Source organism: Salmo salar, chromosome 25 (genome assembly GCF_965601325.2).
Source record: "Salmo salar chromosome 25, fSalSal1, whole genome shotgun sequence".
NCBI classification, from domain to species: Eukaryota; Metazoa; Chordata; class Actinopteri; order Salmoniformes; family Salmonidae; genus Salmo; species Salmo salar.
In genome coordinates, this window is record NC_138315.1 from 42,180,744 (window position 1) to 42,198,005 (window position 17,262).

Here is a 17,262-nt window from a genome sequence, read left to right on the forward strand (position 1 = left end):
AAAGCGAAACCAGACACATGCTCATTGCTCACATGGAGCACTCCAAAAAAATACAATGAAAACATTTACAGATCTTGTACATGATGGTTATGAAATAAACCAAAACTTGTTTCTCAAATGACCGGTAAATTTAAATCTTCCCGGTCAAGTTGTCCGGTGCCATGTTTTCCTTTGGAAAACCTTGCAATAGACATAGTTCCTGGCCACTCGCTTCCCTGCAAATATGATGGCCTCTTTTGAGTTGATACATTGCTACCGCAGACTTGGGAATGTGTTGTGAAGAAACAGGATAGCTCTGTAGCAGCTTCAATATGGAGGAAGCTCCACCTAAGCCCTCAGTGAGGCTATGTGGAGCCGTCACTCTATTGCTTACACCGATTTCGCTCTCTCTCCATCCACAGAGGTGTATCATCAACAACACCCACCGGCTGGTGGAGCTGTGTGTGGCCAAGCTCTCTCAGGACTGGTTCCCCTTGCTGGAGCTGCTGGCCATGGCCTTCAACCCCCACTGCAAGTTTCACATCTACAATGGCACAAGGCCCTCTGAGACGGTTCCCGCCGGGGCGCAGCTGGCAGACGACGAGCTTTTCGCCCGCCCCCCTGACCCTCGCTCTCCAAAGGTAGGGTCTGAATTCAAGGTAGGCCCCCTCAAATATTTTTTTATTACTCTTGTCAACCACCTGTTTTATCAATGTACTCCTTATTTAGGACCCTAAACTGTTTTTAAATATATATTTTCAGTGATTTGACACTTTTATTGAGACGGGGAGACAAGCAAGTGGGAGAAAAAGGGTGGGATCGGTGGACACAGGGATTGAACCCTGGTCTCCGGCAGGGAGTCTTATGTGACTGCCGGGGAGTGTTACTGAAACACATCGGCCCCAAACTTAACCCACCCTTTTTTCCCCCCCAAAGATATTTTTCCAAAATCGCCAAATAACCCCACTTTTCCCCAAGACCCTATAATCTATCCTCTGATTTTTCAACACTCTCCCGAGGAAAGAAATGTTGACTCAGTTTGTCTATATCGTCTGTTAGCAAAATATATAACCCTCTATCTTCAAGGCCAATTCCCCTATTTACTGTTGAGGCTATTCTTGTATCAAGGTGGATCAACAAAAAGATACACAGAGGATGTTTTAATAAACTATGTCCTGGGACTGATGCGATATTGGCTATACTGTCTCTTTCTCTCCCAGACAAATCTCATATAGGCACAGTGAGAAATGTCAGATTTGTATTTATTTATTATAGAATTGAGTCTAAATTAAATATCCTCTGGATGGATGCTCCATGGGTAAATCTTTTTAATTCACTCTCCACGATTGCCGTAGCAACAGAAATCCAGAGAACAGGCTTTTTTATTCTTTGGCAATTTATTTTCTTGGAACGAATGCGCTCTTTGCTCTGGCCTTGCTGCCTTGCTGCCTTGCTGCCTTGCTGCCTTGCTGCCTTGCTGCCTTGCTGCCTTGCTGCCTTGCTGCCTTGCTGCCTTGCTGCCTTGCTGCCTTGCTGCCTTGCTGCCTTGCTGCCTTGCTGCCTTGCTGCCTTGCTGCCTTGCTGCCTTGCTGCCTTGCTGCCTTGCTGCCTTGCCTTAGGGCCAGTGCACAGAAACAAAGGATGACTACTCTGTGGACTGGGTAGGAAATAAGAGGAATGGAAATAAAACAAGCGGATGTACTCGAGGTGTCTGGACTGTTGTGGAGTTTAAATGAGATTAGGCGATGCTAGGGAGAGAGTGAGTGAGTTTGCTATGAAAACCGCAATGAATGGAGCGTGGGCCGGGGGTGGTCAATGTGAACACTGTTTGCTGTAGGTGGCAGTCTGCCCAATACAAACACTACTGCAGCCTCTGATATGGGTCTGTGGCAGTTTTTTTCCTCTGATTTTCCCTCCAATTAAGCCTTTCTGTGTAACCGCTTTGAGACTAGAGGGATGTATTTTGTGTAGCCAAACAGTTTGAGTGGATAGTGGAAGCATGGTGAGTATTTTTACTTTATGTATTTTTAACAAGTGGTTTGTTTTTTCCCCTCTTCGTTCACAGGGCTGGTTGGTGGATTTAATTAACAAATTCGGCACGTTAAACGGGTTTCAAACGCTGCACGATCGCTTCATAAGTGGCCAAGCACTGAACGTCCAGATCATCGCTGCCCTTATCAAGTCAGTCGGCCCAGATACATCACACACACACACACACACACACACACACACACACACTTTAATGGGTGACATCTAAAGAGCACGTTTCACTAGCTCTCCAGTGCTTTCTACATTGTATGGAGCTAACTCCTACCATTCACCACCAGTGTGTAACATCCTACCGTGTCATCAGTAAATAAGTCCTCAGGCTCTTGCTGTGATGGGGTCTGGCTTCATGACTAGATTGACGTGGTCATTTAGTGGACTCTTTAATGTGACCCATAGAGCAATCAAACCCACAACTCTGTTGTAAGAACCATGCTTCAACCAATAGAGCTATGGGAATGGCATGGTCTACTAGACGTGTTGTGACTGTTTTGTCCTCCAGGCCTTTCGGGCAGTGTTACGAGTTTCTCACGTTGCACACGGTGAAGAAGTACTTCCTGCCCGTCATCGAGATGGTTCCTCAGTTCCTGGAGAATCTGACAGACGAGGAGCTGAAGAAAGAAGCCAAGAACGAAGCCAAAAATGATGCCCTGTCCATGATCATCAAGTCCCTGAAGAACCTGGCCTCCAAGGTGCCTGGGCAGGAGGAGACCGTCAAGAACTTAGAGATTTTTAGGTTAAAAATGATTCTTAGGTGAGTTCGCTTCAGACCAAACTGTCCTAAAGGTTTGGTTTTAAAACACTTTGTAACTATTGGCTAAATGCTAACCTGAGATACCTGCACGCATTGTGTATTGATGTCAATGAGAGTTATATAAAAATGTGAGTAATGTTCGTGGAATTGCCCCAATGTGAACTATTTGTTGATGGTGATCGTGTTTTCATCCACAGGTTATTGCAAATTTCCTCTTTTAATGGCAAAATGAATGCACTAAACGAAGTAAACAAAGTAATCTCCAGTGTGTCCTATTACACACATCGGCATGGCAACCCCGAGGAGGAGGAGTGGCTAACTGCAGAACGTATGGCGGTGAGTTAACCATCAATCAAGTAAAAAAATATGTATTTAGTAATTGTCAGCAAACATGAATATACACATACAAAATTAAGTTAATCAAATGTATTTGTTTAACGCTACACAAGTGCTTTTGCCACAAAGTATCTAGTATAGAGTATACCTTAGTGTGGTTTCTGTTAGCGTAGTCGGCAGAACTGATGGTGTTTGAGTGGAGATTGAAAGATGTCTGTATGTTTGTCAGGAGTGGATCCAGCAGAACCACATCCTGTCCATTGTGCTGAGGGACAGCCTTCACCAGCCTCAGTACGTAGAGAAACTAGAGAAGATACTGCGCTTCGTCATCAAGGAGAAAGCTCTTACCATGCAGGACCTGGACAACATCTGGGCTGCACAGGTACCGTGCATGCGTTTGTTAGTGCATGTGTGTGTGCGTTTGAAGAGAAATCATTGATGATCACACATTGTTCATGGTTCAGGTGAAGGGAATATGACCCGTAACAGCTCTTACAACAGAATGCGAAATCCTTCATGTCTTAACTGGGGCATTTCCAGGTCTTTGGGGTTGATTAGCTGAAACGTCCTTACCTAAGCATGGATCGGTCTATCAAATTGAGTTTATGTGCTCCTGCATTTTCTCTATGTGAAATGTAAGCCTGAAAACAGATAAACCAGCAATGCGATCGCTGACATATTTTTTTTTTGTTGACACATTGTTTCACCGGCAGGCTGGTAAACATGAGGCCATTGTGAAGAACGTACACGACCTTCTGGCCAAGCTGGCCTGGGACTTCTCTCCTGAGCAGCTCGACCACCTCTTTGACTGCTTCAAGGTGAGACTTGTCTCCACACACAGCATGTTTCACTATCCTTGAGGGTACCAAAAATGTATTTCCTTAACTCATAACCCTAAACATAATCCGTAAGCCTAAAATATCCTTTATCCTTGTGGGGACCCGGGAAATGTCCCAAGGGATCATTTTCCTAGTTTTACTATCCTTGTGGGGACTTTCTGGTACCAACGAGGAAGCACACACACATTGCTCTCCTAACCCCTGTGGTGGTTTGTTTGTGCTCTGCAGGCGAGTTGGACGAACGCCAGTAAGAAGCAACGTGAGAAGCTGTTGGAACTGATCCGTCGCCTGGCGGAAGACGACAAGGATGGAGTGATGGCCCACAAGGTGAACATGGGTTAAAGAGATGTATTTTTCCAGCTCTTGTGCTCCATTTGGATATGAGTATTGAAGGTTCCTCTACTCCTCTCACCACAAGGTGCTGAACCTGTTGTGGAACCTGGCTCACAGCGATGACGTGCCTGTAGACATCATGGACCAGGCCCTCAGTGCTCACATCAAGATACTGGACTACAGTTGCTCTCAGGTAATACTAGGTACCAGTCAAGAGCCAGGCGACTGCTTTCCCACACGGGTCGAGGTATTGAGAACCAGTCAATGTTTTTAGGGGTCTGTTGGGATGCTAGCAAGAATTGGCTTATGGCTGTGTGTGTTCCTTGAATACTGTTGATGTTAATGTAACTGTTCATTTCAGGATAGAGACACGCAGAAGATCCAGTGGATCGATCGCTTCATAGAAGAGTTGCGCACCAATGACAAATGGGTGATTCCTGCACTAAAGCAGATCCGAGAGATCTGTAGCCTGTTCGGAGAGGCTCCTCAGAATCTCAGGTAAGGGGATGGACAGGGTCCGAGTTCAACTACGGGCTGGGAGGGAGACATAATTCATCAACTCTGTTGAACATGCTTGTGATTTACAAAGATATGGAAATGGAATGAGTACAAATTGAGGCTTATTCAGAAGGACACAAGGTAACAGACAGAAATGTACACTGGATAGCAGACATGCTTATTTGTAATGTAGAATAAGGAATTTTGTCAGCTCTATCTGCAACATTGTAAATATTCACACCACTTTCATTTTGGTTGTGCTCAGAATGCTATGCTTGGTTATACATTTGCTCTACGCCTTTAAAGCATGGCCTTAATTTTTCACATAGCTGACACTCAGATGTCCCTGGCATTTTAATCACATTTCCAGAGGGGCTGAAGCATGCCAACTCTTTTGTAAACAGGCATTTTCTGTTAACAGTCTGATATTTGACCTTGCCATCCAGTTTGATCTGGTTTTCACTAACGCTTAGACAGTGAGAATTCTTAGACTAAAAATTAGCGAATGTGTACTGTATCTTGCTTCTTAAACGCTGATCTCTCAAAGTAGCATAGATATTGTTGAATTAGGTGCTGCTTTTAATAACGTGCAGTTGTACTGACTGAAGTAGCATTGGTAAATGCAGCAAATATGTAGCACACCACATGCCTGTTGTTTTTCAGAAAGAAAATGCCTATTAACATACAAACGAACTTAGTGGGGTAAGTTGACAGCTAATTTGGGGGATATTATGGCAAAAATAAAACTTTGAAATTGTTAAATGTCTAAATTCACTCTTTCTCTCAGATGGTACAACAGATCTGTATTGTTTATTTTCATTCATAAATCTGCTTTAGCAAACCTTTGTCAAGGTAAACCTCAAATTACACCATATTCCCTACACTACTGCACTACCTTTGACCAGAGCCACAAATGACCTCATAGTGCACTACTTTTCACCAGAGCCACAAAGGTCTCTTATCAATTAGTGTACTGTATGGGGCATTGCATGCAAAAGTAGTGCACTACATGGGAAATGGGGTGTAATTTGAGATGCACTCAAAAGCGTCTCTTTCTGCACCAGCTCCTCTTAGCTCCAATCACCGACTGTTTGCAGGGTGACATTTGGGGGGCATTTCTGGGAGCACTGCTTACTCACGTTTCTGAAACACATCGTAGTGATTTTAAGAATGAAATTCATCACCATTTCTCTTTCTGCACACACAGACACACACCCACACACAGATCCTGGGGTACTGTTTAGAATGCTGGATATACCAATACTGCTTTCTTTGCACTACAGGTGCAGAGAAGCAACAACATTTTGCAGATAAATTATTGTAATTTCATTAGTAGGAGGGGGGTTGATGTAAAAGTTGATGTTGTCGGCCTGTCATAGACATGGTGACTAAGTCTCTGAACTTTTGTCTCTCTCTCTCTCCATCCCCCTCTCTCTGCTCTACAGTCAGACCCAGAGGAGTCCTCATGTGTTCTATCGTCATGACCTGATTAACCAGCTGCAACACAACCATGCCCTGGTCACGCTGGTGGCTGAGAACCTCTCTGCCTACATGGAGACCATGAGGCAGTTCTCTAAAGGTACGGACCACCTCACACAGGAGGGGACATTTTCTCATTCATCACCGTTGCCTCATTCTTGACTTTCAGACTTCTTCTGATAGCAGAATATGTGAAATACTATTTCTCTGTTATCTACCCTATTTTTCTAACCCTGGGGCAATTGGCATGTTAGTTTTCCATTTGAAAAACCTCAGCATTTGGGTAAAATTTTAAGATGCACCTTGAGCCCTCACATAGATGATTGTGTGTGTCGTGTAGCCGAGCAGGCGGAGTTTGACCCCCAGACGGTGAGGGTAGGGAGCCGCTACAGCCACGTACAGGAAGTCCAGGAGAGACTCAACTTCCTGAGGTATGACATCACATCCGCGGGGTAGTATCATTAGGCACCAAACAGAAGAAAAGACTGTAACCGGCAGGGACTGAAGCGCTCATTTCTGTTTTCCATTGCAGAGCCCTTTTAAAACATTTTACATTGCATGACCTAATGAATACGACCCAGCTCGTCTTCATGGATTAGTGAATGGAAGTGAACGGTGAACTGAGCCACTGTAGTCTGATCTTCATGGTTAATGCATGTGTCTGTGTTGTCCCCAGGTTCCTGCTGAAGGACGGCCAGTTGTGGCTCTGTGCTCCTCAGGCCAAACAGATCTGGAAGTGCCTAGCTGAGAATGCAGTCTTTCTTTGTGACCGAGAGGCCTGCTTCAAATGGTACGCTGCCATCGTCAATATTATTATCACCTCGAAAGGGTGAATATGGCTCCAACATCTTTCTATTTCCTTTTACTCATTAATAGAGAACAACTCAAATGTTCTCCATTTTCTCAACACGAAAAACACCAAGTCAACTCTGTTTTTCTTACACAGGTACTCCAAGCTGATGGGAGATGAGCCAGACCTGGACCCGGACATCAACAAGGACTTCTTTGAGAACAACGTTCTGCAGCTGGACCCGTCTCTGCTCACGGAGAACGGCATGAAGTGCTTTGAGAGGTTCTTCAAGGCCGTCAACTGCAGGGAGGGCAAGCTGGTGGCCAAACGTAGGGCCTACATGATGGACGACCTGGAACTCATAGGCCTGGACTACCTCTGGAGGGTGAGTTATTTAGCCTACTTATCACTGTTATGAAGCTGTTATAACTGGCAGCTGTTGCTACTTGTAGGGCTGGACCAATATTCACTCTAGTGCAGAATAAATATCAGCCCATGCAGAGAAGCATGAAATTGAACTTCACTAAACTTTCTAGAGTTTTCCCAGTTAGTTAACACTATCAACCTTTCCCTTTACTGTGGGAATTGTGATTGATACAACACAGTATTAGCCACTGTCAATGCAATACCGAAACAAAAACGAACTATGCGTGAGATTGTGTTTTAGGCAGAATACATCGGAATAGGATTCAATAGCATTGAAAGGCACGACTCAGGCCCGTACTCCACACAGACCGGTGCGCTGTAACCAAACAGAGCTGCAGTAGGCCTATATGCAAATATACCATTGCCATATATGGTTATGTGCCATTCACTTTCATCTGGACTGTTTACACTGCATGAGCGGTTGTGAGTAGATGCGCTTGTTTAGAGATCAAAGCGAGAGCTGTATGTAAACACTTGTGCACATTTGTATATTTGTTCATATCATTTGCTAGATAGTGAGTTGTTAGCCCAGTTATAGATCATTTGTAGTCAGCAATGGGGGAGTGGTTGCTTCCTACAAGAGCACAAAACGTGTGCATTTCTGGCCATCTTTGAAAAGTGTCAGTTAATTCTATTTTAATTTTTTTTGTCTTAACCTCTCTTGGGTAGGGGGCAGTATTTTCACGGCCGGATGAAAAACGTACCCAAATTAAACGGCCTACTACTCGGGCCCAGGAACTAGAATATGCATATTATTAGTATATTTGGATAGAAAACACTGAAGTTTCTAAAACTGTTTGAATGATGTCTGTGAGTATAACAGAACTCATATGGCAGGCAAAAACCTGAGAAAAATCCAACCAGAAAGTGGAAAATCTGGTTCTTGTAGTCTTTTCAAGTCATTGCCTATCTAACACACAGTGACTTAGGGTTCATTTTGCACTTCCTAAGGCTTCCACTAGATGTCAACAGTCTTTAGAACCTAGTTTCAGGCATTTGCAGGGAACAGAGAGCGAACCAGAAGGCTGGGAAGTTGGTGACTCAGAAAATGACATTTGGAGTAGCTTACTGAACGCGCAAACAACAAGGAGGTATTTGGACATAAATTATGGACTTTATCGAACAAAACAACATTTATTGTGGACCTGGGATTCCTGGAAGTGCCTTCTGATGAAGATCATCAAAGGTAAGTGAATATTTATAATGCTATTTATGATTTTAGATGACTCCAAAATGGCGGGTATCTGTATTGCCTGGTGTATGTTTCTGAGCGCCGTACTCAGATTATTGCAAAGTGTGCTTTCCCGTGAAGCTTTTTTGAAATCTGTCACAGCGGTTGCGTAAAGGAGATGGTTATCTATAATTCTTTGAATAACCGTTTAATATTTTATCAACGTTTATGATAAAAATTGTAAATTGTTGTGTTGATTCACCGGCAATATTGGAGGCAAAATATTTTCTGAACATCACGCGCCAATGTAAAATGCTGTTTTTGGATATAAATATGAACTCTATCGAACAAAACATACATGTATTGTGTAACATTGAGTCCTAGGAGTGTCATCTGATGAAGATCGTCAAAGGTTAGTGCTTAATTTTAGCTGTATTTCTGTTTTTTGTGACCTCTCCTGCTTGGAAAATGGCTGTGTGGTTTCTCTTGTGTTGGCATTGTCCTTACATAATCTAACTTTATGCTTTCGCTGTAAAGCCTTTTTGAAATCGGACAATGTGGTTACATTAAGGAGAAGTGTACCTTTTTAAAATGGTGTAAAACAGTCGTATGTTTGAGAACTTTGAATTATGACATTTTGTTGTTTTGAATTTGGCGCTCAGATTTTTCACTGGCTGTTGAATAGTGTGAACCGTGGGTGGGATGCTAGCGTCCCACCTGCCCAAGAGAGGTTAAAGGGGCGGGATTGTATTTTGAGACAGCCTTAAATAAGCTAAGGAGCTAATAGGCACAGGGGTAGCATAATTTGTCTGATTCTCTGTAATAATGTTATGGGAATAATTATGCATTTTATTTTGTCAAGTGGTTTCTTGCATCAAACAACAAAACAACATTTTCAGTCGCCTCCTTGACAAGTGGATAAACAGGTTAATGTCAAGCCCTGCATGTTTTTATTTTTTTTTCAAAAGTCTCGTTGAACACCACACATTGGCTGCTACTGTAGGCTGAATGGTAGAACAGCTATTTCCATGTTGAAATGTTATGGGATGCATTTTCTGCATTGTTTTTGATGGTAGGCCACTCTGGTAGGCTTACATTATGATCAAATAGCCACAGTAACCTACCTGACCACTGTTAAAACTCTAACTTAAAGTGGGTACAAGAAGTGCTGAAACAATTTAGGGAACATTGGGCTGGACTTCCTCCGGAAGGTGGGGTTTATAAAGCCTATTAGCACTGTGGTTATGCAGACAGCTGTAACCATCTTTTTAAACCTTGAACTCCCTATGGACTACATACAATGACTTCAGAAAGTATTCCGACCCCTTGACTTTTTCCACATTTTGTTACATTACAGCCTTATTTTAAAATTGATTAAATAAATAAAAATCCTCATCAATCTACACACGATACCCCATAATGACAAAGCGAAAACAACATTTTTGCAAATGTACTAAATAAAAAATGTATCTTATTTACTTAAGTATTCAGACCCTTCGCTATGAGAGTCCAAATTGAGTTCAGGTGCATCCTGTTTCCATTGATCATCCTTGACGTTTCTACAACTTGATTGGAGTACACTTTTTGGTAAATTCAACTGATTGGACATGATTTGGAAAAGCACACACCTGTCTATATAAGGTCTCACAGTTGATAGTGCATGTCAGAGCAAAAACCAAACCATGAGGTCGAAGGATTTGTCTGTAGTTCTTCGAGATAGGATTGTGTTGAGGCACAGATCTTGGGAAGGGTACCAAAACATTTCTGCAGCATTGAATGTCCCCAAGAACACAGTGGCCTCCATCATTCTTAAATGGAAGAAGTTTGGAACCACCAAGACTCTTCCTAGAGCTGACCGCCTGGCCAAACTGAACAATCGGGGGGGAAAGACCTTGGTCTGGGAGGTGACCAAGAACCCGATGGTTACTGACAGAGCTCCAGAGTTCCTCTGTTGAGATGGGAGAACCTTCCAGAAGGACAACCATCTCTGCAGCACTCCACCAATCAGGCCTTTATGGTAGTGGCCAGACAGAAGCCACTCCTCAGTAAAAGGCACATGACAGCCCACTTGGAGTTTGCCAAAAGGCACCTAAAGACTGTCAGACAATGAGAAACAAGATTCTCTGGTCTGGTGAAACCAGCATGGTGGTGGCAGGATCGAGGGAAAGATGAAACTAGAAAAGTACAGAGAGATCCTTGATGAAAACCTGCTCCAGAGTCCTCAGGACCTCCGACTGGGGCAAATGTTCACCTTCCAACAGGACAACAACCCTAAGTACACAGCCAAGACCACGCAGGAGTGGCTTCGGGCAGTGGTGGAAAAAGTATGCAATTATCATACTTTTTTTAAATTTGAGTGTTTAAAACATACAATATACTTGCAGTGAAGCCGCTCAATAACTACATCACATTAGTCATCTAACAGACTCCCATCCAGAGCGACACACAGAAGCAACCAGGGTCAACGCCGTGTTCAAGGACACGTCAACAGATCTCCCACAAGGTCAAAAAAACGGGGACCCGAACCAGCGATTCATCAGCCACCGGCCCAAGGAACAAAAGAGAGAAAAGAAAGACAAAGGAAAACAGAGAACAACAATGCAAAAGACATCAAGGACAACAAAAATCATAACAGCAAGGCCAACTGAATATGTTTGAGTGCATGTACGGCACTATTTACGTGTGTGTGTGTGTGTCTGTCCGTGTATGTGTGCATGTGTACAAATACCTGCACGGCATCAGCCTCAGACAAATCGGCATTAGCTGTAACAACACTGCCCTTCAGTGTCATTCAAACTTAATTTTTACGTTATATTTTTACTCTTTGAACGTCATTCTATCCCCCGCCCAGATACTCCACTCCCACTTGTCTCCAATTCCACATCCCAACCCTCAGCTTCCCTCAGCAAATATCATACTTGAGTAAAAGTAATGATACCTTAATAGAAAATTAAGTCACCCAATAAAATACTACTTGAGTTAAAAGTATTTGGTTTAAAATATACTTCAGTATCAAATGTACATGTAATTGCTAAAATATACTAAAGTATCAAAAGTAAAAGTATAAATCATTTCAAATTCCTTATATTAAGCAAACCAGAGGGCACCATTTTCTTGTTTTGTGTTTATTTATGGAGAGCCAGGGGTACACTCCAACACTCAGAAAACGTACAAACGAAGTATTTGTGTTTAGTGAGTCCGCCAGATCATTGGCAGTAAGGATGACTAGGGATGTTTTTTTTTTATATTGGACCATTTTCCTGTCTTGCTAAGCATTCTAAATGTAACGAGTACTTTTCGGTGTCAGAGAAAATGTATTGAGTAAAAAGTACATTATTTTCTTTAGGAATGTAGTGAAGTAAAAGTTGTCAAAGTACAGATACCCTAAAAAAATACGTAGTACATGAAAGTATTTTTACTTAAGTACTTTACACCACTAAACTTCGGGACTCTGAATGTCCTTGAGTGGCCCAGCCAGAGCCCGGACTTGAACCTGATCTGACATCTCTAGAGAGACCTGAAAATAGCTGTGTAGCGATGCTCCCCATCCAACCTGACAGAGCTTGAGAGGATCTGCAGAGAAGAATGGGAGAAACTCCACAAATACAGGTGTGCCAAGCTTTTCGTGTCATACCCAAGAAGACTCGAGGCTGTAATCGCTGCCAACGCTGCTTCAAAATGGTACTGAGTAAAGGGTCTGAATACTTATGTTAAAGTGATGTTTCTGTTTTTTATTTAATCATTAAGCAAACATTTCAAAAAATCTGTTTTTGCTTTGTTATTGTGTTGAAGGAAAAAATCCATTTTAGATTAAGGGGTCTGACTACTTTCCGACCGCACTGTATGTTCTACCTACACCCGTCGTCGCCTTTTCTGGCCCGTTGTGTATCTAGATGTTTATTTTTGAAGGCCTCGGTGTCTGAAACAAACGGTGAAATGACTGACGGCATGTCTAGCCTACTGTATATGCATTAATGAACTGCTCAAGCATTTTACTCTGCTGCTTTCTTGATCATGTTGTCTTCTGTCTCACCGAGCCAAAATTCAAAATGCACAACTTCAAAGAAGACCATACCCTCTGAATGCTGCTATTTGAGGTGATGCTCATTAGTCATTTCCGTGCATCTATAAACCTCTGGGTTCTGTGGGATTGTTTCAGGAGCAACTGGAACTGATAGACTTAGTGAGTATGGATGAATGGGAGAGGGTGGGTGGGTGGCTGACCCAGTTAGTTAGCAGCCTAGCTGTTTGTGACCTACATGGCCTGTAATCCCTCTGTGTTAAATGCAGTCCTTACATCACAGAGGAACAGACAAGTCTTCTGGATGCTGCTAAACCGAACATCAGCTTCTGTGGTGCTGAGGAGGGAGGGCTGTTTAAATGTTGTGGAGTCTGTCAGTCCAATGGCTTCCGATGATGTTGTGTAGTCTGTTATGGCTTTAACGGTACATGTATTTGTACAGAACAGCACAGTACGGAGACCTCGGTTCGGTCCGCACTGTGAACCCGAATGAGTACATAAAACACTATGCCTATAGGCTATGCTGCATTGTATGCCATTGCCAAGTGAGTAAATCTGAGCTGAAAAAAAAACATTTTAGGCTATTCTGCTAAAACTACAGCCCATGTGCCCGATGTAATCAAAATTCATATCTTAACTAGCGGATTTCAAACTATCCTTTTCGCCATCTTTTAGGAACATTTTGGCTTCACAGTCGATTAAAACGGCGATGGACAGATAAAATGTTAATATTATGTTCCCCACTGCTCAACGAGAATAGCCTATGCAGAGTGGTGCGTGTAGCTTGTCGTCCAATCACAAGTCATCAAAGCGCCACTACAGTCTGAGCGTCCGTGTCTGATAAAGCAAGTTAGGAGATTATCTAATCAATGGAAAATGGAATTAAAATGATGGAATTAAAAGTTAAATGACAAGTATATGCTACAACAAACAAGAGCCAGGTAGGCTGCTATTTTTAATCAGAATGGAGGTGTTCTTTGTAACTAGGAAAGGAAGAACGCCCATGCAGACTCAATTAGCAGCTCATTTAGCTAGCTCTCTTAGCCAACTAGCTTCTCTCGGTTTGATGCCGTCAAGACAGGTTTCTAGGTAATCATATGTGATGATTAATAGCCTAGCAATGACAAGCTAGAAGTTAGTCTACTAGCGCAAGTTGGCTCGGTTGGGTGCTTCCCCCCTTGCTCCCGTTTCACTCGCTCACAGCACACACCGCAAGGCCCCTCTGCCTGCTCTCCCTCAAGCTGCATCCGCTCTAGTTAAAAAAGTAGTTTACAAGTTGACTAAGCCTACTTTCTTCACTCGGATCCGACCACGTCTATACGGAACTGGTCTCTATATTGAAAAATGTATGATGCTTATTTGTCAGGTTGGGAAAGCCCCAGGTCCATTTCGGAACAGGTCCTTGAGGCCCAACATAACAATCCCTGTCACTGCAGACAATAATGCCAGGAACATTGTGAATTAGGGTGCTTTTTAATTTAACGTATTTGTCCCATAAACAAACATTAACAACAGTAACTGTTGGAATTTCATTTTTCCGCTGTACTGTGACCCAAAAACCGCAATATGTACCAAACCATGGGTTTGGTCGAACTGTTACACCATTAGTCAGTCCAATGGCTTCTGATGATGATGTTGTATAGGCTGTCAGTTAGTCCAATGGCTTCTGATGATGATGTTGTATAGGCTGTCAGTTAGTCCAATGGCTTCTGATGATGATGTTGTATAGGCTGTCAGTTAGTCCAATGGCTTCTGATGATGATGTTGTATAGGCTGTCAGTCAGTCCAATGGCTTCTGATGATGATGTTGTATAGGCTGTCAGTCAGTCCAATGGCTTCTGATGATGATGTTGTATAGGCTGTCAGTCAGTCCAATGGCTTCTGATGATGATGTTGTATAGGCTGTCAGTTAGTCCAATGGCTTCTGATGATGATGTTGTATAGGCTGTCAGTTAGTCCAATGGCTTCTGATGATGATGTTGTATAGGCTGTCAGTTAGTCCAATGGCTTCTGATGATGATGTTGTATAGGCTGTCAGTTAGTCCAATGGCTTCTGATGATGATGTTGTATAGGCTGTCAGTTAGTCCAATGGCTTCTGATGATGATGTTGTATAGGCTGTCAGTTAGTCCAATGGCTTCTGATGATGATGTTGTATAGGCTGTCAGTCAGTCCAATGGCTTCTGATGATGATGTTGTATAGGCTGTCAGTCAGTCCAATGGCTTCTGATGATGATGTTGTATAGGCTGTCAGTCAGTCCAATGGCTTCTGATGATGATGTTGTATAGGCTGTCAGTCAGTCCAATGGCTTCTGATGATGATGTTGTATAGGCTGTCAGTCAGTCCAATGGCTTCTGATGATGATGTTGTATAGGCTGTCAGTCAGTCCAATGGCTTCTGATGATGATGTTGTATAGGCTGTCAGTTAGTCCAATGGCTTCTGATGATGATGTTGTATAGGCTGTCAGTTAGTCCAATGGCTTCTGATGATGATGTTGTATAGGCTGTCAGTTAGTCCAATGGCTTCTGATGATGATGTTGTATAGGCTGTCAGTTAGTCCAATGGCTTCTGATGATGATGTTGTATAGGCTGTCAGTCAGTCCAATGGCTTCTGATGATGATGTTGTATAGGCTGTCAGTCAGTCCAATGGCTTCTGATGATGATGTTGTATAGGCTGTCAGTCAGTCCAATGGCTTCTGATGATGATGTTGTATAGGCTGTCAGTCAGTCCAATGGCTTCTGATGATGATGTTGTATAGGCTGTCAGTCAGTCCAATGGCTTCTGATGATGATGTTGTATAGGCTGTCAGTCAGTCCAATGGCTTCTGATGATGATGTTGTATAGGCTGTCAGTCAGTCCAATGGCTTCTGATGATGATGATGAAACATGTGTTGGTTCAAAGTGTTCTCCTAACCTTGTTATTCACGCTCTGGGCATATTAGATGATTCACAGGTTCATTTGTTTTAGATGTGGGATTTCTAAACCTTGTTCTCACGTGCTATGCATAGCTGATTCAGGAGTTCTGTTATTGTATATTTGGGTATTCAGTCTTTTTGTACAGTAGGGGCCTAGGCTACATTTGAGCTCATAGGATTTTCTCATATGCAATGTTTTATTGTGAATAATTTATTTTATTACATCCTAAGCTCATTTTACAGCGCTGATGTTGATTTGGCTGGTAAGCCTTGCGTGGTACACATTTAGCGCGTACACACACACACAGTATTTGAGGCTGGGTTAATGTACTGCTGTTAGTGTGTGAAATCAGTTCAGGGTCAGCGGTAGTGACTGGTGATGATTCTGTGGGCTGCTGCTGAGTGCCTATTAATGGTTCCCTCCTCTAGTCTGGATGAGTCATAACACACACACACACTTTTCAGTGTTGTCTCCAGGGCTGTGTGATGGAGAGAGAGAGAGAGAAAGCCGGAGGCGTCCATTGATTCCATCTGAAATTTCCTCTTGCCAGGTCGTAATTCAAGGTAGCGATGACATCGCCAGTCGAGCCATAGACCTGCTGAAAGAGATCTACACCAACCTTGGACCAAAACTACAAGTCAATCAGGTAACCTGGGTGTCCGCTGTCCCGGTAACAATAACAGCTCAATCTGCTGTTAGGTCATCCTAAATCATCTAGCCATTTTGAGACAACCACTTACATATAAACACAGTCATGAATAGAATAGTGATTGTATTGCTGATCAATGATAGTTGATGATAATTTAGACCGGGAAAGTCAGTGTGATACAGCGCTACAGCAACTGTTTTCCATTCCCTACCTCTGGGATCCCTGTTGCACATATTGTTTTTATGGATGTTAACGTGGTTAACTGCCGAAAAATATATTTCACCAGTCATGCTTATCGGTCTATAGGTTAATTTGCATAATTTAGTGGAATTAAATTGGATTATGTATTTTCTTTAGTCGTCATGTATCTTATCACAGGCGCGCAGCATACAGAGCCTAGTTTGAGAAGCGTAATGGCCTATCACCTGTCAGACAGCACGAGAGCATCTCCTCAAAATGCTGGTACTGGAGGGATGTGCTTTTTTTTAAAGCCCAGTAGTTGCACAACAAATAACAATTTGCGTGTTTTAACGGCCACAATTAAAATGAGCTACTATTTTTATTTCTCAATCTCAACTCCATAATTAAAGCACTCCTCCCATTCGCCATTCGAGTGCATAGGCTATAGTCAGCGGTAGGCCGGCTATAGTCAGCGGTAGGCCGGCTATAGTCAGCGGTAGGCCGGCTATAGTCAGCGGTAGGCCGGCTATAGTCAGCGGTAGGCCGGCTATAGTCAGCGGTAGGCCGGCTATAGTCAGCGGTAGGCCGGCTATAGTCAGCGGTAGGCCGGCTATAGTCAGCGGTAGGCCGGCTATAGTCAGCGGTAGGCCGGCTATAGTCAGCGGTAGGCCGGCTATAGTCAGCGGTAGGCCGGCTATAGTCAGCGGTAGGCCGGCTATAGTCAGCGGTAGGCCGGCTATAGTCAGCGGTAGGCCGGCTATAGTCAGCGGTAGGCCGGCTATAGTCAGCGGTAGGCCGGCTATAGTCAGCGGTAGGCCGGCTATCGGGGCGTCATCCACCA

General features: G+C 43.3%; 1 protein-coding gene across 5 annotated transcripts in view; it reads left to right on the forward strand.

Moving 5' to 3' along the window:
- LOC106586795 (ubiquitin carboxyl-terminal hydrolase 9X) overlaps positions 1 to 17,262 on the forward strand; it is an 81,910-nt gene that overhangs the window by 19,953 nt on the left and 44,695 nt on the right. For 2 of the 5 annotated variants that reach the window (XM_082969162.1, XM_082969163.1), the window contains exons 6-20: positions 402 to 638; positions 2,045 to 2,160; positions 2,528 to 2,779; positions 2,977 to 3,115; positions 3,345 to 3,497; positions 3,829 to 3,933; positions 4,183 to 4,281; positions 4,373 to 4,480; positions 4,649 to 4,785; positions 5,449 to 5,487; positions 6,231 to 6,364; positions 6,605 to 6,695; positions 6,941 to 7,054; positions 7,211 to 7,439; positions 16,143 to 16,238. In XM_082969162.1, coding sequence (XP_082825288.1) covers positions 402 to 638; positions 2,045 to 2,160; positions 2,528 to 2,779; positions 2,977 to 3,115; positions 3,345 to 3,497; positions 3,829 to 3,933; positions 4,183 to 4,281; positions 4,373 to 4,480; positions 4,649 to 4,785; positions 5,449 to 5,487; positions 6,231 to 6,364; positions 6,605 to 6,695; positions 6,941 to 7,054; positions 7,211 to 7,439; positions 16,143 to 16,238 — 2,049 coding nt within the window. The remainder of the gene's footprint in view (positions 1 to 401; positions 639 to 2,044; positions 2,161 to 2,527; positions 2,780 to 2,976; positions 3,116 to 3,344; positions 3,498 to 3,828; positions 3,934 to 4,182; positions 4,282 to 4,372; positions 4,481 to 4,648; positions 4,786 to 5,448; positions 5,488 to 6,230; positions 6,365 to 6,604; positions 6,696 to 6,940; positions 7,055 to 7,210; positions 7,440 to 16,142; positions 16,239 to 17,262) is intronic. The other 3 variants (XM_082969164.1, XM_082969166.1, XM_014174462.3) reach the window with 3 other exon arrangements.